This window comes from Xiphophorus maculatus, chromosome 4 (assembly GCF_002775205.1).
Source record: "Xiphophorus maculatus strain JP 163 A chromosome 4, X_maculatus-5.0-male, whole genome shotgun sequence".
NCBI classification, from domain to species: Eukaryota; Metazoa; Chordata; class Actinopteri; order Cyprinodontiformes; family Poeciliidae; genus Xiphophorus; species Xiphophorus maculatus.
Window position 1 is genome coordinate 709,882 of NC_036446.1, and position 26,432 is coordinate 736,313.

The window sequence follows — 26,432 nt, forward strand, 5'->3', positions numbered from 1 at the left end:
CTGGCACCGCGGAGTGATTCATTACAGCTCAGCAGCACATCTTCATCATCATCCTCCTCATCATCATCCGGCTCCGCTCAGCTGGAACTGAGCCGGGAGCTGAAGAACGTTCTGTCAGTTTGGATCTTTTCTGTTTCTGATCTGGAGCAGCTCCTCTTCCTCCTCAGCTCCTCTTCCTCTTCTTCTGCGGTCGGTCTCCGTCTCCTAGCAACGCTGTCAAAGAACCTCAGCTTTAATGGAGCTGACTGTGTTGGGCTACGGGCCGGGTCCGCTGGACCTGAGTCCGGATCGGACTAATTCTGGGTTCTTCCGAACCGTCCTGTTCGGACCGAACCTCAGACTCAGACAGTAACTGTGTTTCCATTAACTATAGAATTGCACAAATCGGAATTAAGGAAATAAATTAATTTACTGGAAACCCAGTAAGTTTGAGAAAAAAACTCATATTTTTTCATAAAAGGTTTTTTGCTGAATTAAATGATTTTTATTCAAATAGACACGTTGAATTAAACTGCAATCAAACACTGTTTAGAGTCACGCGATCAACGGCGGGACATCTACTGGCGGAACCCACGAAGAAGACAACAGGAAGTAGTTTTCTTAGTAGTTTGTAGTTTTTATTAATTTATGTATTTTTGACAACAGGAAGTTGTGAGTCATTCCAACCTGTTGAATCCATTGCTACTCGATAAAATGGCCGACTACCGCATAGTAGCCGCCCCCACGTGGGCGGGGCTTGTCGCTGCAACGCCTCCTCTGATTGGTAGATGATGAGCACAAGCGGGTAAATTATGAACATATCTGATATAACTTCCAACACTGCCTTGACTTTTAATGACTTATCGCGTGATCAGGCTAATTCGCCTGTGATTTCAGTTTCATGTTGTTTTTAATAGAATATCGACTAAAATTTGCTCACATTTGTAATGAAAACGCAGCAAATTTCTTCCATCATGAGAGGAAGAAGAAAGAAGCTGATTCTGCAGCTCTGGAGAAACATCTTTAACCAGTTACTGACACATTAACTAACCAGCTAACTCTGTTAACTAACCTCTTTAACTAACCTGTTACTATAGTTACGCTGTATGTTTTTCAAAAACCTTCGGGTGCCGGTTCTGTTTGAAATGAACGGACCTGAAACCTGAGATGGAAAGTTCTAGTTCGGCCCAAACAGAACCGGATCAGAAGTCTGGTCAGTAGCTGGTTGATTTTGAGGTTCTGGTGCCGGTCGGGTCAGATCATGTTAGAGTGAGACCTCTTGTTTCTGTACCAGCTTTGTTGCTCTGTTTCGTTGTGACACTTTCTTGCATTTATCACCTTGTCAGTATTAATATTAGTAAATATTCTGCTTAAGTTTGTGATATTATGGTTTTATTTATTTCTATTATTTTCTCATTTAGTCTTTAAAATAATATTTGCACATGACGTCATATATTTTCTCTCTGTGATGACGTCGTTTTAAAATATTAAATGATACGTTCAGATCAGAACTAGTTTTACTTTATTTCCTCTAGTTTGAGAAACTTCTTGGACGACTTTTTACTTTTATTTGAGTAAAAATATTTTCTCTTATTGCGACTCTTACATGAGTTTATGGATCATCTCCACCTCCGCATATAAACACACAGAAAGCATAACGCTGGATGTCATTTCTTATTTTAATATACATTTCTTTAAATTCGGGCTGCAGGTGAATTTAGTTAGAAAACTGCAGATGCGCGCGCCTGTGTGTTTGAAAATAAACACATTTAAGGAAAAATGAGTTTTTGTTTTATTTATGAAAACAATTTTTTTCCTGTCATGAAAACAAATTTGAAAAAAAAAACACATTGTAGGATCAAATCAAACGAAACAAAGTTTAAAAAAGGACATTTAATATTTTTTCACACAAAGTATCACACGAAAAAAAGAGAATAAATTAATAAAATAAAGGAGATGAACATCCAGTAAAATAAAATAAAGTTTCTGATTCACAGAAACATTAAATCTACTGACTTTCTTCATCGGTAAAAAAAAAAAAAAAGAAAGAAAAACTTTGAACCCGCAACTCCAGAAGCAAAAAGTAAAATCAGTTTTCATCTGAATTACAGAGAATTTCAGCGGAAACTGAATCTGAATGAAAACAGTTTGAAATCAAAGCGACGGGAAGCGAGAAGCTGCTGGAGCTTCACCTGCGGACAGGTGAGCCGCTGCTCCTGAAACACACACACACACTTATTATTAATCATTTTCATTATAAAATCACTTTTAGCTTCTATTTGTCGGTTTCAGTTTCAAACTGTTAATATGAATATGAACTGAATTTGAACGTCAGTAAATTGATTTTGTTTCTGGAATTAAAATAAAATGATTGTTGTAGTTTTTCAACATTTGCAACAATTAGAAAAAAAGAGTAAAATGTGGGATTATGTTTTTTAAAAAGAGCCAGAAATAAATTAAACATTTTTTAAATATGTTCTTTAAATTTTTCCACCAACAACAAGAGAATGAAGCAAACAGAGGAGCTGCAGACGATTCATGCTTTTTGATGCTCAGGAACATTTTTACAGCAGCATGCGCGCGCGCGCGCACACACACACACACACACACACACACACAGCGAGGCCTCTGGTTCTTCCTTCAAAGTGCTTCTCCGTCGTGGTTCCGTTCGGTAGAACTGTTCTCTCAGTTTTAGAAACAAACTGAAGTAATTTTTTTTCCCGGAACTTTCCTCTGAAGTTCTGATAAAGTTCGGTTTCACTCATGAGTTTCCTTCAGTTCGGTGGGTCTCTGCTGGACCCACCGAACCTCCAGATCCGAACCGGGCTCCGTGGAAGGTCAGAGGTCTCATTAACAGACACGAACCCGCAGCTTGCCCCGAGTCTTGCGGTCCTGCGTGGCGCAGCGCGGCGCTCAGTGCACCGCCACCGCGGACTGCAGCGGCTCTGCGGGCCCGGCCGGGCTGCTCTGGCCGGCGGCGGTCTGCGGAGACGTCGGGCTCAGGGAGCGCGGGGAGTGGGCCAGGAAGGCCGGGATGTGTGCGGGCAGGCCGGGTGCGGGTTTGATGGGCACCGGGATGGCGGGCAGAGTCTGTCCGCCGTGGCAGAGCGTCTTCAGCGGCATGCCGTAGGCCGAGTAGTCCGCGGGCGCCCCGGAGAGGGGCGCCGCGGGGTCCATGACGCCCGGGCCGTACATGTGCGGCCAGGCCGGGCTCAGCTGGTTGTGCAGCGGGTAGCCGGCGGCCGGGAAGGCGGCCAGTCCGCCGGGAACCTTGTACTCTCTGGCGATGATGTTCTCGATGGCGAACGGGTGCTTGAAGCTGGACGGCTGCGTGGAGCTCAGGCCGTACCCCGCGGGGACCTGCGGGAGATGCGCGGCGGCGTGCAGCGCGCTCAGCCGCAGCTTGGCCTGCTGCTGCAGGTAGTGCGCGGCGTCCTGTGGCTTGCTGGGGCACAACGGGTCCGGCACCGGCACGCCGCCTACCTTGAAGCGTTTCCGGCGTCGCAGGAAGCTTCCGTTCTCGAACATGTCCCCACAGTTGGGGTGCAGCGCCCAGAAGCTGCCCTTTCCGGGCTGGTCCGGCCGGCGCGGGATCTTGATGAAGCAGTCGTTGAAGGAGAGGTTGTGGCGCAGGGAGTTCTGCCAGCGCTGCGTGTTCTCCCGGTAGTAGGGGAAGCGCTCCATGATGAACTTGTAGATGTCGCTGAGCGGCAGCATCTTGTCCGGGCAGCTCTGGATGGCCATGGCCGTCAGGGAGATGTAGGAGTAGGGCGGCTTCTGGTCGCTGTACGTGTTCCTGCCGGGCCGCGGCATGGTTCCGAACGGCCCAAATCACTCCAGTCCGAGTCTCTCCAAACTTTCAGCTCCTCACTGCGTCTTTACGCACAGCGACTCGCATGGTTCCGTCTGGGCTGAGAGGGAAACTCTGAGTTAAAGTTCAGGGAAAGTTGGATGAGCAGCAGCGGATGGTCCTCCGGTTCTCCTCCGGCAGGCAGCGGGGCTCCGTGCTGTCTGTGGCCGCTGCTGCGCTGCGCTAGGCGGCCCTGTCCTCCTCCATGTCCCGCTCTGCTCCGCTCGGCTCCCTGCGCGGCTGTCAGCGCCGGCAGCGGAGCGGCTTCATTAATGGGACGCTTTTCCACAGTCACGTGACGGCCACACGCAGGAAGGGGGGTGGGTGTGTGGGGGAGTCGCGCACGCTCACGTGGACGCCCTCAGGTTGAGTGGAGGAGCAGCTGGCGGAGCTGCGGCCGGGCAGAGGAGGCTGATGATGGGGAGGATCCGCGCTGCGGGTCGCTGCGGGTCGTTGCGGAGCCTCTCACGCACGGTGTGACTGTGGGAGCGGCGGGTGCGTGTTTCTGAGTGGGCTGTGGGGCCCCTCCAATTTGCTGTGACAAATAGGTCCGCTGAGAGCCGCTTTCATTTCTTTATCCTCTTCAGCGCTGCTGAGGAAGAGGAGGAGGAGGAAGGCTCAGGTAAACAAGCTATAAAAAATCTAAGTATGAAGAAGTAAAAAATGAATGAATTTAATTTCTGCGGCCTTTTTATCTAATTTATGGGGCTTTTTGTTTCTTTTAATCAAATATTAAATGTTCATGGTTCGTTTTTTCTGCTGCTTCTGGATTCATATTTTCTTTATTTAATCTCCTTTAATGTCGCGGACAGCGAGGAAAATTAATCTTAAAAATGTTATTTAATTTTAATAAGAACTTTTGTAGTCAGGTCTTAGTTTTTAAATATTTTAAAATTCTAAGTTCTGTGTTGGCGCAGTTATATAATAATAATAATAATAATAATAATAATAATAATAATAATAATAATAATAATAATAATAATAATAATAATGATGTTATTGCAGCATTTTGTACAATTCAAAGAAACGTTTTTTTCACGCTGTTGTCATAAATGTTGAAGCCGATTTCATCTTTTCTGTTCCGCTTATTTGTCACTTTTGATTCTAATTATTTAATTAAAGATTAATTTCACTGAACAGTTTAAAGAATTTATTTTAGCTTCATGTTGTGATGGAGCAGATGGAGGATTAAACATGAAGAGCGGGAGTGTGTGTGTGTGTGTGTGTGTGTGTGTGTGTGTGTTTGGTGGGGGTCGGTTGCATTTAACCACTTTAACACGTCTGACCTTTGACCCGACGCTGCTGATGTGACAGACGGGATAAAAGTCTCATTAATTTATATTTATTGTGAAATAATTTTGTAATTTCCTTTTTTGCTCAGATTCTATTTATTTGATCATATTTTTGTTGCTTGTTTAATTATTTGACTCAATAAATTAAAATGAAACTGATGAATTATTTACTTCTTCTCTCATATGATTTTATTTTATGCATATTTTAGTCGTTGATTTTTAGTTTTAAATTTCGTATTTAAGCAAAATTTTCATTGAAACTTGGAACCAAAACAGAATTAGTTTATACTTTTAAAAACATGGAAATGCATCTATCTTGTTTTTGAGTTGAGTCTGGAATAAAATGTTTAAAAAAACTGAAATTTAACAGATTTATTCATTTGATCAGAAATGATGAGAAATATTGATTTAACTGGGGAAAGTTGATCAGAACAAACAGAATTTACACAAAGCAAATATTTCCTGGGCCAATAAAAGCAGACAGGCTGAGGGCCTCTGATTGGCTGCTGCTCAACCAATCAGAGGGCCTCCGCTTCTGACGTCATCCAAGTAAATAGTTTTTTTAAATTGAAACTCTTCAGTCTTGTGGCTCCGCCCCCTCATGTCAAAGGAAAGTCACCTTAGAAGGGTTGAGACAGATCAGAACCAGACGGGTCCAGTTCAGCCTGCAGGTTTCTGGTTCTGGAGGTTCTGGGTGTAAACTGGGAGGCAGGTCTGCTCTCCAGTGGAACCAGCTCCAGTTGACCTGGATTCTGTCCTCTGAAGCTGGGGTCATCCTGAGCGCTGGCTGTAGTCATGCTGCTACAGGACAAACTGACCACTTCCTCCTCCTGCTGGAAGGGCGGCGTGTGTGTGTGTGTGTGTGTGTGTGTGTGGGTGTGTGTGTGTGGGGGGGTACCTGGTCTTATTTTAGTTTTAAAAGCCAGTTTTTCGTAAAATAAACCTTTTTGATCTTTCATCATGTTTTTTCCTGGAGTGTTGCTTTGACTCGTTCATGTTTGAAAAATCCTTTTAACCATTTCACTGAGCAACACACCTGGGTGGACCGAGTCCCTGCTGAGCCCAACAGCTGCTGCTCAGAGCACCGCTGGTAAAAATGTTAAAGAGTTTAAAGAGGAGCCATGTTGGGACAACTTCCTGGAGGCGGAGCTTCAGGAAGAGCAGGAGTTTTTCCTGCTCCCGTTATCCTCTCAACATTCTGCTAGGACTCTGCAGTGCTACACACTGGGACTCCATCAAGCATCTCATTGGGCTGTGGAATGCCAAATGTCCCACAGACAGTGAACTCAGCACATCTGGGAGGTTCAGTTGCCAAGGTAACTAAATACCTGAGTCTTTGGTCAGGATTAGACATGTCAGAAGTGAAATGTTTCAACGTTTTGGGCTGTTTGTCGTTTCTGCTCAGTGCTGGAGCAGAACTTGACTTCAGTTAAATCCAAAGTAAATGGATCATCAGAACCGATCACTGACAGGCCGACCAGCTGGGCTGGGTTCTGGTTCAACCAGCTTCATCTTCATCGTGTTCTGGTAGGACCTAAAAGTCTGAGTTCCCTTCAGGAACCTTTCCTTTGTTGGAGTTCAGAGATGTTTTCATGCTCCTCCCATCCAAAGAGCCTCCAGGTGAGTGAGGAATGCGGCTTAGGTGTGTCAGAGTTAGCTCCGCCCACAAGGTGAGCCAGTGCTCTGACAGAGCCAGAGTGTTTTGGAGCAGCAGCCTCCTTGGTGTGGTCCACTGAGCAACCAGAACCTTCACTGTGTCTGTTGTTTCGGGCACCGCTAACTAAAAACTTAGCTATGCTAACCAAAGCACTAAACATAAACATTAATTCTGCTAATGCTAAACTTCTACGCCAACATGGTTTTTAGAGAATGCTAACGCTAGAGCGCCAAATTAAAAATTAGCTCCACTGTTAGCACATTAGCAGAAATGCCCCGTCGCCCCCACTGTTGCCATGCCAACGTCAGGGCCAGGTCCCCTAAATACACCGACCTCCATGTTGATTCTACCAGACATCATGGCCGCCGCTGTCTGCGCCTCACCTCCGCCCCCTGGTGGCGGCTCTGCACATGTATGTTTTAAGAACTGATGTTGAACTCTGACCCCACAGCCAACATGGCGCTCAGGAAGCAGTCTGCAAAGGTTTATACTGGGAGTGATGGGAATCACTGCAGAGCCAGAGAGAAACTGGAACCTTTAACTAGGCCAGAACAAAGTCTGCAACATAAAACTAGATCTGCAGATTCTAGAAAACTGTCCAGTAGAACCGTCTGCAGCTCAGGAGGATGATGGAGATCAGAGTTTATTTTTCACTAATTGCTTCACAATAATCACAGGTAGATAAAAAAAAAACAGAAATGAAATCAAATTTGGTAAAAATCAGGAACTCCGGCTGACCTCCAGGGAAAACCGTCGGGAACGTCTCAGAGTTACCGGGGAAACTGCTGGAAGTCTGATCCCAGTCAGACCCGATGGGACCTGACATCGGATCAGAACCTGATTTAGCTTCCGGCTCGTTAAAGCTGATCTCAGGTCTGAATGTCTAATTAATAATTAGTCAGTAATTCCTCCTCAGGAGTTATTATCCCTCAAAGCGGCTGGAGAATTTAATTATTAGCAGCCTTTTTGTTTCCGCGCCGTCATTACTGTCAGGATTGATGAAACATAAACTTCATTAAAAATTAAAGTGGGATTCTTTAATTACGAGGCCGCCCTCACTGCAGCCTGAATTAGCCAAGTCAGTGATGTGCAAATGAGAGCATTATTTAAGAAACATGCTGGAAGTAGTTATGCTAATTCAGCGGCTTCACAGTGGCAGAGCGCTGCGCTGCTCCTGCACATCCATTAAATGCTGGATGCAGATTTAATGTAGCAGCCGTAGAAACGCCTGTTCATTTACTCAGATTTATTGAGACGACTTGTAAAAAGTAGCCGTTTAATTAGCTCATCTGCTGCTGATGGCTGAGCTTTTTAAAAACACTCGGCAGACGCACGCCTCCTTTCCTTCAGAGGAGAAGAATTGCTGCTGCTGCTGGAGGAGGAAAGGGTTCTGAACACGAGGAGAGCGGGCCGAGCCGGGCCGCAGGCGGCAACACGTCAACGTGGGTCAAGTTGACCTCTGACCTGAGCGTCGGTCTGACCCAAAACTCAAAACACAAATGTAATTACGGATGTACACGTTCATTAACGCTGTCAGAAACAGGAAGTTCCTCTGGTCCACAGGAAGTTCCTCTGGTCTATGAGCTTGAAGTTGGATGCCTGGATGTGACTGAAAGTAGAACCAGAACTGGGTCCAGATCTGGGAACAGCAGCAGGACCGGAAGCTGCTAGAGTTCGGTGTCAGCCTGGTTCGGTGTCAGCCCGGTTCGGTGTCAGCCTGGTTCGGTGTCAGCCCGGTTCGGTGTCAGCCCGGTTCGGTGTCTGGCGAGTTCGGTGTCAGCCCGGTTCGGTGTCTGGCCCAGTTCGTTTCTCAGCTGTCAAACAGCTGCAGAGTTTGCCGCTGAATCCTCTGGATCAGGTTCGGCTCTGATCCCGGCAGGAAGCTGTTAGCAGCTGTTTATCCGCAGCTTCCCGTCCCGCCGGTTCGGCTGGGTTCGGCTCGGAAAGCCGCCGCTCCTCGGCCCAGAGAGGCAGCGGAGAGCCGGAGGGACTAAACCCACAGATCAGAGCCGAAATCCCCGAGGCGAGTTCCGATCAGGTCCAGATTTACTCGCTGATCGCTCTGCTCTCCAGACGGAGTCAATTTGACCTGAGAGCGGCGGCATTACGGCGCCCAGGGCCCTCATGAGGGGCCCGGGGGCCCGCAGCTCCCGCAGTAATGGGACATTAATGCCGGGCTTCGCGCTGAATCCCGGTTCCGGTTCTGTTGGTGCCGCATCAGTCAAGCTGCCGCGCTGCATCCTGGGAGCCGTTAAGCTGGATGGATCTGCTGTATTTATTGGGCTGTTATGCAGTAATAAACACAGAGGAAGTGACGCTCTTTACACAGAGAGGATTTATCTGCTTTAACCTGCAGCTCAGACTCCTGCTGATGCTCCAGACGAACCGGAGGAAATCTGATCCATGGAGCTGCTGGAACCGAACTGGGAACAGGCGGGATCCGGACCTTCGCTGCGATGATTGTTAATGATTTCCTCTGAATGCATGTTGTAGTTCTGTTCATAACCAGAAATAAAACTGCGTGTTTCTGCAGCAGAGGCTGACAGTTCAGTCACTCTGAGTTAAGAACCGGATCAGAGACTGATTCCAGATCAGAGATCCGGAAAAAACTGAATCGGGAAAAAAAAGAACTGGACTAGAAAACAGAACCGGACAGGAACCTAAACAGGGAGCTTTTCCGGTTCTGGTTCCTTCTACAGCCTCGTTCTTTCCTCATTCTGGTCATTTGAGTTTTTCTCAGAAACTGAATCTCTTTCCTGGAGAATCTCAGAGTAAATATTCGCAGCAAATCTCAGTGAATGAAACTGAAGCTGCTGAACAAACAGAACAGATTCAATTAGCAGAAGATTAATGTTTGGTTCTGTTCAGAGATGAACTTTGATGTGATCGCAGCTCGGTGGTAATTAAATCCAAATCCTCCTCAAACACCACAAGCTGCTGTCTGCCCGAGTTTTTACAGGACTTAGCCACATCCCGCTTCCTGCCACAGCGCCGGCCAAACACCAGAACGTTCTGATCCGGTAAGCAGAGTACCAGAGGAGAGAGGCTGGACCTGTTCGGTTCATTAAGAACCGGGCCGGAAACCAAAGTTAGCCTTTAGAAAGAAAGCAGGTAAAGATGAGACATCACAGCTCTGACTGACCAGAACCAGAACTAGGACTAGGACCACGACTAGAACCAGAACCAGGACCGTCTCACCTGCCCGCCTCTCTGCTCTGCGGCTCCAGGATCTTGTGAGCTGATGGTGAATCAAGATGGATGCGGCGGCGGCTCAGCAGGAGGACACTCCATCTTAACATGGCCGCCCGGTGTCTTATGATATCTTATCATTAGTTTCTCTGACAGTGATGGAGCAGCCGCCAGCGCCGCGCCGCCAGCCGTGTATAAAAGTAACCTTCTTTCCATAATAATGGCCATTCGTCACTTCCTGAACTGTCACGCAAACAAAGTGGCCTTTAACAAGGTGTGGGGGGTCAGAGCGTTCAGTGGTCCTCAGCATTCACCTGCTGATGCGTTCAGGGAGAGTGGGACCGCAGAGCATCATGCTGCCAGGCCGCGTCCTTCCGGACAGACCGCAGACAAACTGCAGGTCAGAGCGGCCCGCTGCCTGTCAGGCAGAGCGCAGGGAAAAACGTTTGACTAATTCTGGAGGATTTACAGAAATGTTAATTAATTGTTCCTGATAAATAAATAAAAGAGCAGAAATCATAAATAACATCAGATTATCCTCAAACATCATTAGAAAGTTTTATCACTTTTATTCACTTTTCAACAATAATTACATCCGTTTAGCATAACCCCCCCCCCCCCTCCCCCCCCACACACACACACACACACTTTGAACAAGGCTGGTTTGGATCTCCCACAGAACTGGACCGGTCCAGATCCGCTCTGCAGAGAGCTCCTTCAGAGGTGACCTTCACTTCCTCCAGGTCAAAGGTCAGGAGAGGTCAGCTACCAGGACTTTGACCTCCAGGGCGGCGCTACAGAGACGGTTGATGAACTCCAGGCTGTGAGTCCAATAAACCAAAGTCAGACTGATTGTATGAACTCACAACCAAAGCTGGTTCTGGTTCCGGTTCTGATGGTTTTCCAGAGATTATTACGTTTTTCTATTTCTATTTGAACTCTCAGGGTTTTTTTCTGGAGGTTGAAGCTGCATTTTGATTGGCTGTTGGTCTGAATGAGAATGGGTTCAGCTTTTAAACTGATCAGAACCTCCAGAACCTGCAGAGCTCAGATTTGGGTCGGGCGACCCGTGATGCAGGAGCGGAGCTGAGATTAATGGCAGCAGCAGCAGCTCTGCTCTCATCAGTCTTTAGAGCCGTTTCCCTCAGATTGATGAGTCTGATTATCTTCATAAAACGCTGCGAGAAGCGAGAAGAGGTCGGTCATCTGGTGGAGGAAGAACCAACTGGCAGCGAAGTCCACTTCCTGTCAGAGGAGAAGAAGAGCTGCAGCTGGTCGGACCGTCAGGCTGCAACCTTACAGTAAAAATGAACAGCAGTAATTTAGGTTAATCTACGTCAGACCTCACAATGTTTGTAGCTAAATATTGAGCTGATCTAAATATATTTGAGTTAAATATTTTGAAGGTAAATATCCAGGTTGCTAAGTAGCTTAATATTTAATTAGCTCTGAGCTAACCATTTCCATACATCCATTATCTTATCAATAGTGGAGTCATGAGAGGTGATGGTGACTGACTCCAGCGGGGTTACCTGGGCGGGTTACCTGGGCGGGTCACATGGGCGGGTCACCTGGGCGGGTTACCTGGGCGGGTCACATGGGCGGGTCACCTGGGCGGGTCACCTGGGCGGGTCACCTGGGCGGGTCACCTGGGCGGGTCACCTGGGCGGGTTACCTGGGCGGGTCACCTGGGCGGGTCACCTGGGCGGGTCACCAGTCCATCAAGCTAACTACTTGGCTTGGAGATAAATATTTAGCTGGCTAACTAATTATTCTCTTAAGACAAGCTTAATAATCCAAAGTATTGCTGATCATTTTTGAGTGCGGCGCTTTACAACCTGCAGCTGCTACGATCCTGATCCTAACATGACAAACAGAAACAGGAACATCCTGGTGAGTTCTGACTCTTCTTTGGGTTTTCTGCTCCCAGCTCACAGGAAACGTTCCTCTGAAAAGCTTCTGAAGAAATTTATGGAAACTACACACTGAGTCTGTAGAAGTTCAAAAAACTGAGGTTTCCAATGTGAGATGGAGTTCCTGAATGCATCACTCAGCTGGATGAAGCTCCATGTTTGACTGCAGATTAGCGACAGCTAATTAGCTGTAATGCTGCTAATGAGAGCGTCCATGTTTACCCAGACATCAGAGCGCGGCCGGATTACAGGAGAAATCCGCTGAAATCCCTCCCAACATGAACTGTTTGTCTTCCTGTGAGGAAGCTCTGTCTGCACACACACACACACACACACACACACACACACACACACACCCACACACACACACACACACACACACACACACACACACACACACACACACACACACACACACACACCAGGAGAGCCGGCCTTACTGGGACACAGCAGAACCAGGTCTACACTTGAGAGACCAGAACCGGACCTGAGAGACGAAGCTGATCATCAGAACCAGAATAAATGAAACGAGGAGGAAGAGGAGGAAGAGCAGTTCCCAGCAGGAAGGTTGGAGAGAAACCATGAGAGCCGCCGTCCCCGTTCGTTTGGACACATCAGTTCAGTGATGTCTCTAGTCACATCTTTAGCACGTTGGGCCACTGGATGACTGACCAGGTCAGAAAGTGCTGTGGAGGAAAACCTGCATCATGTCTGCAGGCAGAGTGAGAGACACGGCTGGCTGCCGCCTCTTCGGCTTCCCCCTGTCTCTGTCTCCATGGTAACCACCTTTCCTTCCAGGTGAGATGAAGGGTTCAGGAACTGCTGCATGTGGTGATGTCTTCATGCTGTGTCTCTGCAGCGACCCGGGTCGAGTCGGGTCTGGTTCCGGACCATAGTTCAGATGAATGTTTCCATCGTTTATAATCGTTCTGCCTGCCGGCCGCTCTGTGGCTCCTTGTTCCTCTGGGGGTCAAAGGTCAGAGCAGTGGCTGCTGAAACAGAGCCGTCCGCTAGCACCCGTCCATCACATGCAGTCGGGTCCCAGCACAACCAGAACCAGAACTAGAACCTGGCCTCCACCTGCGGGGCCTTGCTCTGAAAGGAAGCTGCGTGACGGAGCAGAGAGGAAAACCTTTCCTCAGTCCACTTCCTGATTATCATCATCCGCTCAGCAAATGAGGCTTTAGGAATTAAAATTAAGAAAATAATGTTAAAGCAGCAGAGATTAGATCCATCAGGTATATAAAATGTTTATGATATATTTCCATAAGTTTATTAAAATTAATTTCAGTTTGAAAGATTTTCTCTGGATTTAACCTAAACTAGAAAATTAAAGTTAACAAAAAAATAATTTTTTCACAAATTTCCTCAGACATGCATAATTTCTGGTCTGAGCTGATCATTTTTCTGGGTTTTCCTCACATTTTAACCCCTCTTGGTTTATTCCCCTTTTCTCATCACATCCAATCCGCACCAACAAAGAACCAGAGCAGCAAACGGGAAATAACTGGCCTGTATTATACTGCCACCTACCGGCGGATCCCAGCAAGCACAATACACACACACACATACAGTATATATATATATATATATATATATATATATATATATATATATATATATATATATATATATATATATATATATATATATATATATATATATATATATATATATATATATATATATATATATATATATATATATATATATATATATATATATATGTAGCTCCAAAGTGACAACTCTGGCACGGCTTTCTTAAGACGGGCTCTTTAATTTTTGCCGTGAAAACTACAGAAATAAAAGACAAAGCTTTAGACATAGATACATTTACAGACAGACAGGTGACACGTGCTTTGACAAAAAAGTTACCTCGTGGCCGCCTGCCACTTCGGAGGTCTTTAACAGAATGATTCGTCGTTGTACACTCTAAACCAAAATATTAAGTAATTAAAACACCATAACCAATAAATTCACAAAACATTACAAACATAAATACAAAATACCTTGACAACGACAGGACACGAGGCTGCTACACATAGCTCTGGCACCAGCTTCTGCTTCTTCTATGGTTACTTAAGTCTCGCAGCCTCACACATGTACACAAATCTCGCGATACCTTTCGACAAAAAATTATTTGACACGAAATAAAATACAATCATTTAACACAAATCTTAAAACGTGAACCAAACAACTTAAAATACATTATTCTATCTTTCAGAAATAAACATACATTTTTTCAAGAAATAAACTATTTTATTGACACTTACACTCCCACCAAAATCACTAATTGGTTCTCAATGTGATTTTCCAATGAGTGTCAAGAGTAGAGTCTGTTTTACTCTGTATTAGTCTCAAGTAATGTCACTACCTTGTGAATAGGTCTTTCTAAATATATCAACCTTGTCAGTGGTTTTCCTTTGTCAAATGTTGTTTCACTTGTCTTTAGTTTCACCTTTCGAACCTTGCCGTCTGGGCTTTCTAGAGTCTCTACAACTAGAGCTAGTTTCCATTTACATCTTGGAGCATTGTCATCTTGTAGGATCACAATGTCATTAATGTGCAGGTTCCGTGAAACTTTCTGCCATTTCTGTCGCTGTTGGAGATTTAGCAGATATTCTCGTTTCCATCTTTGCCAAAACTCGTTTGCTAGAAATTGTACTCTTCTCCATCTTTTGTTCAAGTACAAATCCTCTCTGCAAAACTGTCCTGGAGGGGGGAGAATAACTGAAGACTTCATCGTTAATATGTGATTGGGAGTTAATGGCTCTGGACCCAAGGGATCATTAAGATACTCTATACTTAAGGGTCTGCTGTTAATGATGGCCATTGTCTCGTAAAGAAGTGTTCTTAGACTAGTTGTATCAAGTCTGTTTGAGAATTTATCTAACATTGCTGTTAGTACGCTTCGTACTGTCCGAATTTGGCGTTCCCAGATGCCTCCCATGTGGCTAGCTGATGGAACGTTCATCACAAACTCGCAACCAATAGCTCTTTGTGGTTCTTGGTCCATATCCTTCATTAGCTCCAAAAACTCTCTTCTGGCTCCCACAAAATTCGTCCCTTGGTCACATCTTAATTGTCGAACAGGACCTCTTATGGCGATCAGAACCCGAAGAGCGCTCATGAAAGCATCAGTTGATAAGTCATCAAGTGTTTCAATATGCACAGCTCGTGAACATAAGCAGGTGAACAATAATCCATATCTTTTGACTTCCTTTCTACCTTCCTTTACTATGAATGGGCCAAAACAGTCAACACCACAATATGTAAAAGGAGGTGCTGTTTTTGTTCTTACTTCTGGTAACTCTGCCATCTGTTGGACATTTGTGGCCTTTCTATATCTCCTACATTTAACACAGTGGTAAATGTGCTTAGAGACCATACTTCCACATCCTAGAATCCATATGCCATTTGCACGCAATTCATTTATGGTCATGCCTCTTCCTTGGTGATGTACACGTTCATGATAGTGTTTGACGATGAGGGTTGATACATGGGACTCCTTGGGAAGAATTGCAGGATGTTTGACATGATGATGCAAGGCTGATTGAGACAATCTTCCTCCCACCCTGAGAACATCGGATTTGTCCAAGAAAGCATTTAGCTGCTTTAGTCTGTTATGCTTGTGCAGAGAATTTTCCTTCTGTGATCTGATTTTCTGTATTTCCTCAGTGAAAGCTTCTCTTTGCACTAGCTTGATAATGAACACTTCTGTGTCTCTTCTTTCTTCAAGATCTGTTACTTTGTTTGTTCTTTCTTGAACACCTTTAAACTCTTTTATGCATCGTTTGAGTCTGGCAATAGCCTTTACAGCTCTCGACCAATCAGAGAACTTCTTTAGACGCTCTAGAACAGGGTTCACTTCTTTTGACTGCACGGTGTGTGCATGACCTGCACGAAGTTCAGGATCTGTCTCTTCAACTTCTCCCACCATTTCCCTTTTGATTGGAAGATTCTTTCTCCAAAGGAAATCTGGACCCTTCAACCAGTTTGATTCTTTCAGTTGTGCAGCGGTTAGACCCCTCGAGGCCTGATCAGCCGGATTTTCTTCTGAGCAGACATGCTGCCATTTGTCAGGACTCGTACTGTGTCTTATTCGTTGAATCCGATTGGCAACGAATGTGTGAAATCTTTTAGCGTCATTGCTTATATATGCCAGTACGACTTGTGAATCTGTCCAATAATATTCTAGTAGATTTTCAATTTCCAGTTCTTGTTTGATTACATCCGCGTTGCGGACTGAAGTTACAGCCGACGACAGTTCAAGTCTTGGGATGGTCATTTGTTTGATGGGTGTAACTCTTGCTTTTCCCATGACGAGTGAACAGCTTATCTGTCCTTCCTTGCTTATTGCTCTAAGGTATGAACATGCGCCATAACCGTCGAGGCTCGCATCCGAGAAGTTATGCAATTCATACTGTATGATGTTGATGTCTTGTGAGTAGCTTCGTGGAATCTTCAGAGCTGCCAGCTTAGGCAGGTCTCTCAACCATGCTTCCCATCGTGGTAGAATGTGGTCTGGAAGATCATCATCCCAGTTAACCTTGTTTTTACATAATGTTTGGAGTATTTGCTTTCCAATCAATGTGAATGGGGCGACGAACCCAAGAGGGTCATAGATGGAAGCGACAGTCGAGAGTACCCCTCTTCTAGTCAATGGGTGCTCTTTAACTTGAACTCTGAACTGGAATTCGTCTGCTTCTACGCACCATTGTACTCCAAGTGCACGTTCAATGTGGAGTTCTCCAAAAGCCATGTTCTGATCTTTGGACTGAGCTTGTTCTTCTTGGGGAATTGTTGCAAGCACTTCTTTATTGTTTGATACAAATTTATGCAGATGTAGTTTGCCTGTTTTGCAAAGTTCCCTTGACTCTTTGACCAGCTGTATAGCTTTGGCTGTTGATGTTACACTAGCAAGTCCATCATCGACATAAAAACCTCTTTGGATGAACTCAACAGTCTCTTTGCTGAACTTGTTTTTACCTTGCGATGCAATGTGTTTGAGTCCAAAATTACAACATCCAGGAGATGAGGCTGCTCCAAAAAGATGTACTTTCATCCTGTAAACTGAAGGTTCGGAGTTCAAATCACCTTTGTCCCACCAAAGAAATCTTAAATAATCTTGATGTTCCTTAATGACGTGGAATTGGTGGAACATTCTTTCCACATCACACATAATGGCGACGGGGCCCTTTCTAAATCGGCATAACACTCCGACCAGTGTGTTGGTGAGATCCGGTCCAGTCAAAAGATGATCGTTTAGAGATGTTCCCTGGAAGCATGCAGAACAATCAAAAACCACACGTATTTTCTCAGGTTTGTGGGGGTGGTAAACCCCATGGTGCGGGATGTACCATGCTGTCTTGTTGTCCAGCTCTTGTTCTGGCACCTTTTCTGCATCTCCGCGAGTTACAATATCATTCATGAACTTAACATAATCTTTATAGTATTTCTCATCCCTTTTGAGTCGACGTTCCAATGAAGACAATCTGTGTTCAGCACTTTGCTTGTTATTTGGGAGATTTGGATTGTCTGTTTTGAATGGTAACGGAAGTTCGTAATGACCATCTTTCTTCTGTTTTATGCCTTTGGTCACCTTTGACATGAACAAAATGTCGTCCTGTGAAACTGGATTGTCATCTGTTGCATGTTCAGAGAAATCGGATTCCAAAGCCTTAATCACATCAGTTGGACTGACTTCCTTTATTTGAGTTCTGCATACAAAATGCACTTGTTGCTTGAGTTCAACTGCTGGTTGTGAAACAGGAAATACTTCACGAACAATGATTCTGTGACTTGTACCGATGATATCATTGTGATTTTGAACTTGAGACGAACAACCAACTATACTCCAGCCGAGATCAGTTAACTGTGCGTAAGGTTGGTTCTCTTTGCCTGCAAGAACTTCACGTGGTAGGAGGGCTTGTTGACAGTTATAGCCGATAAGTAGACCAACTTCGCATTCAAGCAGTGGAGGTAACTTATCTGCCAGCTTTTCCAGATGAGGCCACTTTAAGGCGGTTTCAGACGTTGGGATATGTGATCTGTTGACCGGGATAAACTCTCTTGTATAGACTGGTGGCAATGTAATTCTCTTTTCGTCCTTATATCCTCTAACTTGAAGGTTTACCAGCTTGTCACATGGTATAACTGTTGACTTGGCAGATATAGTTGACAAGCGCAGATTAACTTTACTTTTATTTGTGTCAAGATCTTGGGCTACTTCATTCAAAATGAAGGATGTATCACTCTGTGAATCAAGGAGTGCATAAACTAAAACCTCTCTGTCTGGGTCATTCTTTGATGAAACCCATACAGGTAGTATAGAGGATGTCAATGTGCTTGAAGTTGCTTGAGTTACTCTGTTAGAGATCGCAACCGTTGGTTTGTCTTCTTCTTTAGCGTCAGCTTCGTCCTTGTCTTGAGACTTTTCAGTCACTGCAGGTATTACCTTTTTACGCTCAATGAATGTGTCATCGTGCAGACATGTTGGATGTCTCTTTTGACATTTTTCACATGTGCTCCTTTTGTCACACTTCTTGGAATGATGTCCTCTCTTTAAACATCCAAAACACAGCCTTTCCGCTTGTGCAAACTTGATACGGTCTTGGAGTGGGGTTTCTTTAAATTTGAAACATTTATCAAGTGGGTGACCATTTCTTTTGCAGAAAAGACAGGTTACAGTATTTGTGTGATTTGAGTTTGTTGTTAGTGTTTTTGCTTGGATGACTTGGTTGCGTAATTGTTTGGGTTTACTTATTTCCAAACCTTTAAGAGCTTGCATTGATGCTATGGGATCACATGCTAAGTCTGCTTCAGTGGATACAAAATCAGCAAACACATGAAAAGATGGATATTCTCCATCACTAGCTCTTCTTATTTTCATGGCTGTCCGGTTCCATCTTGTGGTCAACCAATCTGGAAGTTTTAGCAAGAGTTTCTGGATTTCCATACAATCATTGAGAACCTCCAATGACCTTATGTGCAACATTGCAGCTTCACAATTCTTCAGGAAGTCAGCAAATTCTCTCAACTCACTTCCATCCTTAGGGTTTATTTTAGGCCAACTGTGAAGCTTATCTCTGAAGCATTTTCCTATGGTGAATAGATCTCCAAAACGTTTTTCCAGCACTTTCCAAGCTGAGTCATATGCTTCATCTGTCCCCACTAGAAGAAAACCTTCCACTGATCTCTTCGCGGTTCCACCAAGATACTTTCTGAGATAATAGAGTCTCTCATTCTTTGGAATGTTTTTCCTTTCTATCAGGGTTTCAAATGACAACTGCCAATCTTTGAACTTTAAAGGATCACCAGTGAACAATGTCGGTTCAGGAGTTGGAAGACGATTAGCACTTATTGCTTCTGCTAGTATTCCAACTAGCTCGTAATTTGACTGTTGTTGAGCTGCAACAGAGGGAACCTGTGTGGCTTGAGGGGTGAATGGTGGACTTGATGCTTTAAGTGTTTGGCTTATGATGGCCTTAGGTTGTTCACCAGGACTTTGTTGAGTTTGGTTTATTACTGTAGGAATATGTGGCACAGATCCAACAATTGTAGCATTATGGAACTGAGTAGCATTTAGAGCTGGAGAAGAACTGTGTGCTCTGACAGGGATTGCTTGGATTTCACTTTCTGCTTTAATGCTCTGTGATGAACTCTGACTTGCAGAAATACTTTCAGCTTCATCATAAACCTTTGCTCGTGCTTTTGCAGCATTAAATTTTTTAACTTCTTCCAAGCGTTTAATCTTTCTTCGCTGCTCTTCCATTGCTTGCTGCTTTTCCAAATTTTCACGTTCCAGTTTTTGTAACTCAATTGTTTCCTTTTCTTGCTCTTCCATAACTGCTAATATTTCTTGTGATGCAGCTGCCTCAGCCTCTGCTTCCAGTCTCTTGGTTGTTTGTGAGCTTTCTGAGCTACTTTTAGACCTTCTGGATTTTGACCTTGATGTCGTACTTTCAGATCCTAAGCATGACCCAAAATCTGGCCATGGCTCTTCGTCACCTTCTGCAAAGTCTCCTTGCAGTTGTTTCTCAGCTCTTCTGACAATGAATGCAGAAAGTGATGTACATGCATCTACTTTGCGCCTTGCATCTGCATCAGGAGTTTGTATTTGTCGTATTTCTTCATAAATGGTTTGCATATCTCTGCAGGTGATGTTTACATTGTTAATCAGCTCCTTTAATTCACTGTCTGAAGCTTCTTTTCTTAGTATTACTTTGCTCAGTCTTGCTTCATATCTCCATTTTTCAAAACCAACTGCATATCTGTGTTGAAGCGTTTTAAGTTTCTCCTCTTGAAGCTCTTTACCTTTTTCAGTTAATGTTCTAACTCTTTCACCTCTTCGAACAGTCTGTGGTTCTGAGATTTGCTCAGTATCATTTTCCTCCACTTCAGTACATGATACAGCATAGAGCTCTTTATGATCTTTGTCAGTCATCTTATAAGTCTGGTTAAATGTCACTCAATGCTCTATTTAAATTGCAAAACACTCCTTACAAATTCTAACTTATGTGACTTGAATATTACTTTGATATTACTGTACCTATAATGAGCTTCACTCTTAATACAGATGTATTTCAACTTAAAGAACTTTGTTAACTTCACACTTAATTTGACCTCAAGATAAATACACAACACTCTTTTCTTAACAACAACACATCACTTCGAAGTTCAGTAGAAAATAAGTAACCTTTTGACAAATGTTATAGAAACTTATTGTGGCTTTAAACTTCACTTTAACCACTCTTATTTTGCTCTTAACACTGTCCTTTCTTAATTTCCACCTTACTTCAGTTGTACAAGGTTGTTGCTGCTGTGCTTGACTTCTTGTGAACGGTGAGCTTGTCAAATGGCGCCCTCTTGTGTTACACCACGGTACCGTCACTCACTGCAGCTGCCGTCTTTTTAACGAGCTTCTTGCCGGCGCTGGCTGGGCGAGTTTTCACTGTAGCTCCAAAGTGACAACTCTGGCACGGCTTTCTTAAGACGGGCTCTTTAATTTTTGCCGTGAAAACTACAGAAATAAAAGACAAAGCTTTAGACATAGATACATTTACAGACAGACAGGTGACACGTGCTTTGACAAAAAAGTTACCTCGTGGCCGCCTGCCACTTCGGAGGTCTTTAACAGAATGATTCGTCGTTGTACACTCTAAACCAAAATATTAAGTAATTAAAACACCATAACCAATAAATTCACAAAACATTACAAACATAAATACAAAATACCTTGACAACGACAGGACACGAGGCTGCTACACATAGCTCTGGCACCAGCTTCTGCTTCTTCTATGGTTACTTAAGTCTCGCAGCCTCACACATGTACACAAATCTCGCGATACCTTTCGACAAAAAATTATTTGACACGAAATAAAATACAATCATTTAACACAAATCTTAAAACGTGAACCAAACAACTTAAAATACATTATTCTATCTTTCAGAAATAAACATACATTTTTTCAAGAAATAAACTATTTTATTGACACTTACAATATATATAATTTTATAAAGTCATAAAATGAAATGTCCTCGCAGATATAACGGATCCAGGACCAATAAGATCCTCCGAACTACAGGAAAAAGCTGCTGAATTTACCTGCTCAGATTCCGGTTTTATTTTGAAAAGCTAGGAACGAACGTCTTTCTTTCAACTGCGTTTATTGTGAAAGGTTTGGGCGGAAGCTAGTTAGCGGTGGATGCAGAAGCTAGCTAGTTCTGTGAGGTTCGGTTTAGTGCAGTCAGAACCAGAGAACCATGGCCTACCAGCTGTACCGGAACACCACGCTGGGGAACAGCCTCCAGGAGAGTCTGGACGAGCTCATCCAGGTGACACCGAGCGAACTCACCGAACCGCGGCGGGGGGAAGGTCCGGATGTCGGTCCGGAGCCGGAGCAGCTAGTTAGCTGTTAGCCTCGGCTGATCTCGCTATGTTCTGGGTCAGAACCGGTCCGTAGAATGATTTAGATCTGTTGACAGTGACCCAGAAAATAACGTCCGAACTGGATTTAAACCAATTAATGTTGAACTGATTTGAAACTGGTACCATGAACTCCACTGCTGTGGTCCGGTTCGGCTCAAAAGCTCCATTTTGGTGTTTCTGGAATAAATCTGAGACTAATTGAGACAGATCCGGGTCAAACCTCAGTTTGTTGGTCAGATTCTGTTATTAATAGCAAACAGGTTATACTCCTAGAAGTTCTGTTTTATCGGCTTCGGATCAGTTCGGGTCCATCGGGACCGGACTACTATCACTTTCTATGCCTAAGAAATTCTTTAGGCCACCCGGATTTTCTATCTTTATCTTCATAGTTGGGTTCCAAATCTGGACCTTTGCTTCTTCACTGATAAATGAGGCAACAGCATGAAGCTGTGCCGGCTCTGTTAAGAAAACTACAAGTCCCATGATGCAATGCGCTCCAGTCAATCACCAGCGATCAGAGGCCGTCCAGCTCCTCTTCAGATACTCTGGTTGATCTGCAGACCTCTGCCCTGTTTTCAGCCGTAAACTAAACCCGTGGCTACGGAAGACGACTAGGGCCACTAAAATAAAAATAGATGTAGAATTTTTTTTATATTTTGAAATGTTTTTCTGACTTTTATCTCCAGAGTCCTGGTATTTTTCTAATTCTGACTTTGTTCTCTCTGGGTTTTGACAGTGTTTTTTTTTTTTTTCAGAATATTTTTTTTCTATGAATTTTTACTTCTCATTTCAGCGTTTGAATTTAATTTTTTACTCTCTGAATTTCGACATTCCCCCCCTTATCCTCTTTAGATTCTGACTTTTTAATTTTACGTTTTTTTTCCCCCTCTGAATTTTGACATTTTTTCCCCCTGAGTATTTACTTTAATTTCTGAATTTTGTTATGTTCTATTTTGTAGTCTGTCAGTAGCTGCAGGTTCTGTGATGATCTGGTTTTCCAGCAGAATAAAAGTCAGATGAAAGTTGAAGAGCAGATCTTTTTCTGGAATGAGCAAATCTTCCTGACCCAGATGTCCTCAGACGGCTCTGATGCTCCCAGACGGTTCTGATGGTTCTGCTCTGTGTGCTCAGACCCAGCAGATCACCCCCCAGCTGGCCCTGCAGGTTCTCCTTCAGTTCGATAAAGCCATCAACGCAGCACTGGCCAGCCGGGTCCGGAACCGGGTCAACTTCAGGGTGAGTCTACGCTCCTGTGTGTCTGGTCCGGAACCAGTACCAGGTCTGAACCGGGCCTCCTGTTTCTCTTCAGGGTTCTCTGAACACCTACCGGTTCTGCGACAACGTTTGGACCTTCGTTCTGAACGACGTGGAGTTCAGGGAGGTCACAGAGCTGGTCAAGGTCGACAAGGTGAAGATCGTCGCCTGTGACGGAAAGAGTGAGTCCGAGCAGAACCGCAACAGAACCTGAGAAAGAGTCCGGAACCCAGATCAGCTGCAGGTTAGCAGCAGCAGAACCTCAGCTGGACCTGACCCGCTCAGCGACTGAAACTAGACGGGTCGGCTTCAGAGGAAGTCTGACATTAAGCCCAGTCCTTTCTACCAGATCTGAAAATTCTATCAGAACCGCTACATTTGCAGGTCCAATAACAGCTGCAGTACCAGGTTAAACCAGCAGGCGGAGTCCTGCTCCAAATGTCCTCGTGACGGAGTGCGTCTCCCTGACGGCGTCCCGTGACCCAGGATGCCTGGACACTGTGTGATTCGGGACTGTAGTCAGACTGTTTGGTTCTGCTGTAACGTTTTCCTGTCTCCCCTCCTCAGATTCGGGCTCCAACGCTGCAGAGTGATCCTCCATCGGCTGGACTGTACAGATAACTTATACAGCACAATTACACCTGTGTGTGGGCGTGTGTATGTGAGTGAGAGAGTGTGAGTGTGTGTGTGTTTTTTATTCCCATCAGGAGAAGTGTGTTCAATTTGTTGAATCATCTTTAATAATAAAAGTTGATGGAAAGCTGCTGCAGACTGTTGGCTCCTCGTCTTTAACGCTAGAGTCGGCTGCGTGGTTCTGTTAGGTTCTGCTTGGTTCTGGGTTGGGGTGAGCATTGTCATATTATTTATCAGGAAAAAAATTCTTATAAAAATTGCGATTTATTGTTGTCTTAATGTTAAAAAAAAGCTAACAGATTTATCCACCTTATTCCTGGGAGGCTTACTGAGGAAAGGATCAAGAGTCTTACTTCCGGCGCCCACCGGAAGTAGCAGTATTTCATTGTAATTTGTAGGGTTTTTTGCTAATCTATATTCATGATAGAAGTTACATCTCTCTTTTAGGTTATAGTACAATATTTAGTAAAACTTGTTCACGGACACACCGTCTTGTAACAGAGAGCTGCTCAGTACATAGGATCGTAATTGTGCGTTTAATCACGGGGAGCGACAGGAACACGATCATTACGTTTTGTTACGGAATGACCTGAATTAGCAGCTCGTTTCTCTGAAGAACTGACAGTAATAAAGAGAAAAGCAGAGAAGCTGCTCAGAGATCTGAGCTGCAGGTTTGTGCCGATAGTATAAAACACCAGAACTGCATAATAGTTCTGGTGTGATGTGAGTTTTATTTTTCGTTTGAATTTAAAAAATAATAAAGTTTATGATCTGAGTCTTTTTCATTATGATTGGGCCAGCAAAATTTATTTATAAGACAAAATAACATATCTGGGTTTATTTAGTCCATCACAACCAGAACCTCGAGGTTCTCCGGTGCTGAGTGTCGCTGCAAATCAGCGGAGAAATATCTGCAGCTGCTGCGCTCCAGACCGTAATACGAAGAATCTCCCCACTGTACCAGAACCGAACCGAATCACACATTAACCTGTTATAGAGAGCAAGTTGCCACTGGAAAGTGTCTGCCCTTTCGGAGCTCAGTAACTGTTGTGCTGTTCGTGGCTGTACTTTAACCCGATTCGGGCTACCAGATCGCCGGCGATCTGAGATGCATACATATTTTTCAAATGCCGGTAGAATTCGAACCACGTAAGGTAGAGCAATTTTTTTTTTGCATATTAAACTGTAAGAATTGCGCTTCCTTTTCCGACCCTAAACATCCCCCCCGAGTTGCTGTGCGCGCGCAGACGAGTTCACAGATTTATAGTAAAAAGGATGGGTCCACAAACATGATGTGGCATCCATCCCTCTATTTGTAGATCAGCTCGGGTCTGGCCAATCACTTCCTGTGTTGTTCTGACGTTGACAGAATGAAATACTACGAGATTTCATGAAATGTCACATGACTTCAGGTGAGATTTCATGAAAGTCATTTCCGTTTCCTGCACGTGCTATTTGGCTCTGCTCTTGCAAATGTCTGTCATGTGGACAGACATTTTCTCATGTGAATACACAAAGACTGACACACTTTCATTTAAATGTTTGTATTTTATTGTTGATGTACAATGTGCAATGTATCTTCTGCACTTCTTTTTTCTGATTGCACTGATAAAAGCATTTTTTTTATTTTCCCTCGTTTTATTGTTTTTAGAAAATTGGCTGTAACTTTGAAACGAAGCTTTGAAAAAACTCCAAATAAATTGTGTTTGGTTTAGAAGGCTTGTGTGCAACTTTTTTGTATTGGGAACTTTGGTAAATAAAGTTAGGAAACTCTTCATATTTACAAAAATATGTCAAAAAAATTATAAACGGATGGAGTTCTTGTTATTGTTTTGCAAATTTTCTATTTTTAATCAGTTATTATTGATAAATGGCATACAAACTTGGAAAGGAGGACTTATAAGGATTTTATAGATGTAAAGAACATTGGAGTGCTCCTAATAATGACTCTGCAGCATCCAAAAATGTAAAAAGATGCTCATGCGGACTTTTATAATGGTAGTCCTAGAAGGGTTTTAATAATCAGACCAGGTTTAATCAGTGGCAGCAACAGGTGAGTCTGGAACGGCTCTTAAAACAAAAGCGGTGGTTTTCATCGCCCACCGACAGATAAGAAAACAAAAAGAACTTGGCTAAAAGTTCTAAACCTGAACAAAATGCTTTATGTGATCATTTCAATGTGTGGACAGAAAACCAACAGAAGAAAACCCGCGTCTGCATCCGAAGCAACTGAGTCAGTGAAGGAGCTAACTATGCTAGTAGCTAACTATGCTAGTGCGACTTGAAGAAATGCGGCCATTTCTTCAAGTTGCCATCCCTCCCCGCAATAGCTGTAAAACAATACTGTCACATTTAAGCTTTGATAGCTGGTGTTCCCACATATTTTATAGCCTAAAAGCTCTGACGAAAGCCGGTTAGCGAGTTGCTAACATGTAAACAAATAGCGGTTCCGGTTTGCGGCGGAAGTCGCGCCCATAAATCACGCAAAGTCTTATGGGGGCTTGGAAGAAGGTGGATAGGAAATAAAATTTTTATTATTTTCTCCGGTTTGGTCCTCCAGATAATCAATAAATATCAGAGATGAAATTCAGTGACTGTTAAGTTTACCGTTATAAATCAGAGTTTAAGCTCCTGCTTCTGATGTGTCCGAAAAACAGTATTTGTGTTTATGGCCCTATGAATACTGTTAGCTAAAAAATAAGCAGAGAATATTTTTTCATATTTTCCTCATACG

The 26,432-nt window shown here is 43.9% G+C and overlaps 3 protein-coding genes across 5 annotated transcripts; 1 reads left to right on the forward strand and 2 right to left on the reverse strand.

The window, feature by feature from the left end:
* Positions 1–2,429: 2,429 nt before the first annotated feature.
* LOC102236978 (forkhead box protein B1-like) lies at positions 2,430–4,034 on the reverse strand. Its single transcript, XM_005816335.2, has one exon. The coding sequence runs from the start codon at positions 3,790–3,792 to the stop codon at positions 2,893–2,895; it is 900 nt and encodes a 299-aa protein (XP_005816392.1). The 5' UTR covers positions 3,793–4,034; the 3' UTR covers positions 2,430–2,892.
* A 9,572-nt stretch (positions 4,035–13,606) lies between these two features.
* On the reverse strand, positions 13,607–21,310 carry LOC111608437. Of its 2 annotated transcripts, none has more exons than XR_002752658.1 (3): positions 20,984–21,310; positions 13,756–20,902; positions 13,607–13,674 (listed from the first exon to the last, which is right to left on the reverse strand). XR_002752658.1 is itself a non-coding variant. In XM_023332745.1 (3 exons), exon 3 carries the CDS (start codon positions 20,324–20,326, stop codon positions 14,222–14,224), a length of 6,105 nt encoding a protein of 2,034 aa, XP_023188513.1. In that variant the 5' UTR covers positions 20,327–20,902; positions 20,984–21,040; positions 21,118–21,310; the 3' UTR covers positions 13,681–14,221. The 2 variants fall into 2 exon arrangements, 1 of the variants encoding a protein (XP_023188513.1); XM_023332745.1 differs by lacking the exon at positions 13,607–13,674 and having other exon boundaries at positions 13,681–20,902; positions 20,984–21,040; positions 21,118–21,310.
* A 233-nt stretch (positions 21,311–21,543) lies between these two features.
* On the forward strand, positions 21,544–23,830 carry gtf2a2 (general transcription factor IIA subunit 2). 2 transcript variants are annotated; one of them, XM_005817062.3, is made up of 4 exons: positions 21,544–21,717; positions 22,943–23,047; positions 23,121–23,309; positions 23,633–23,830. In XM_005817062.3, the coding sequence occupies exons 1-3, from the start codon at positions 21,646–21,648 to the stop codon at positions 23,277–23,279; spliced, it is 336 nt and encodes a 111-aa protein (XP_005817119.1). In that variant the 5' UTR covers positions 21,544–21,645; the 3' UTR covers positions 23,280–23,309; positions 23,633–23,830. The 2 variants fall into 2 exon arrangements, with proteins under 2 accessions (XP_005817119.1, XP_005817120.1); XM_005817063.3 differs by having other exon boundaries at positions 23,121–23,247.
* The last annotated feature ends 2,602 nt before the right edge of the window (positions 23,831–26,432 follow it).

Coding starts and splice junctions, on each gene's coding strand:
- LOC102236978 (XM_005816335.2), bottom strand. CDS start 3,792: ATGCCGCGGCCCGGCAGGAACACGTACAGCGACCAGAAGCCGCCCTAC.
- LOC111608437 (XM_023332745.1), bottom strand. CDS start 20,326: ATGACTGACAAAGATCATAAAGAGCTCTATGCTGTATCATGTACTGAA.
- gtf2a2 (XM_005817062.3), top strand. CDS start 21,646: ATGGCCTACCAGCTGTACCGGAACACCACGCTGGGGAACAGCCTCCAG. Junction 21,718..22,942: donor GTCTGGACGAGCTCATCCAG/GTGACACCGAGC, acceptor CTGTGTGCTCAG/ACCCAGCAGATCACCCCCCA. Junction 23,048..23,120: donor GGAACCGGGTCAACTTCAGG/GTGAGTCTACGC, acceptor GTTTCTCTTCAG/GGTTCTCTGAACACCTACCG.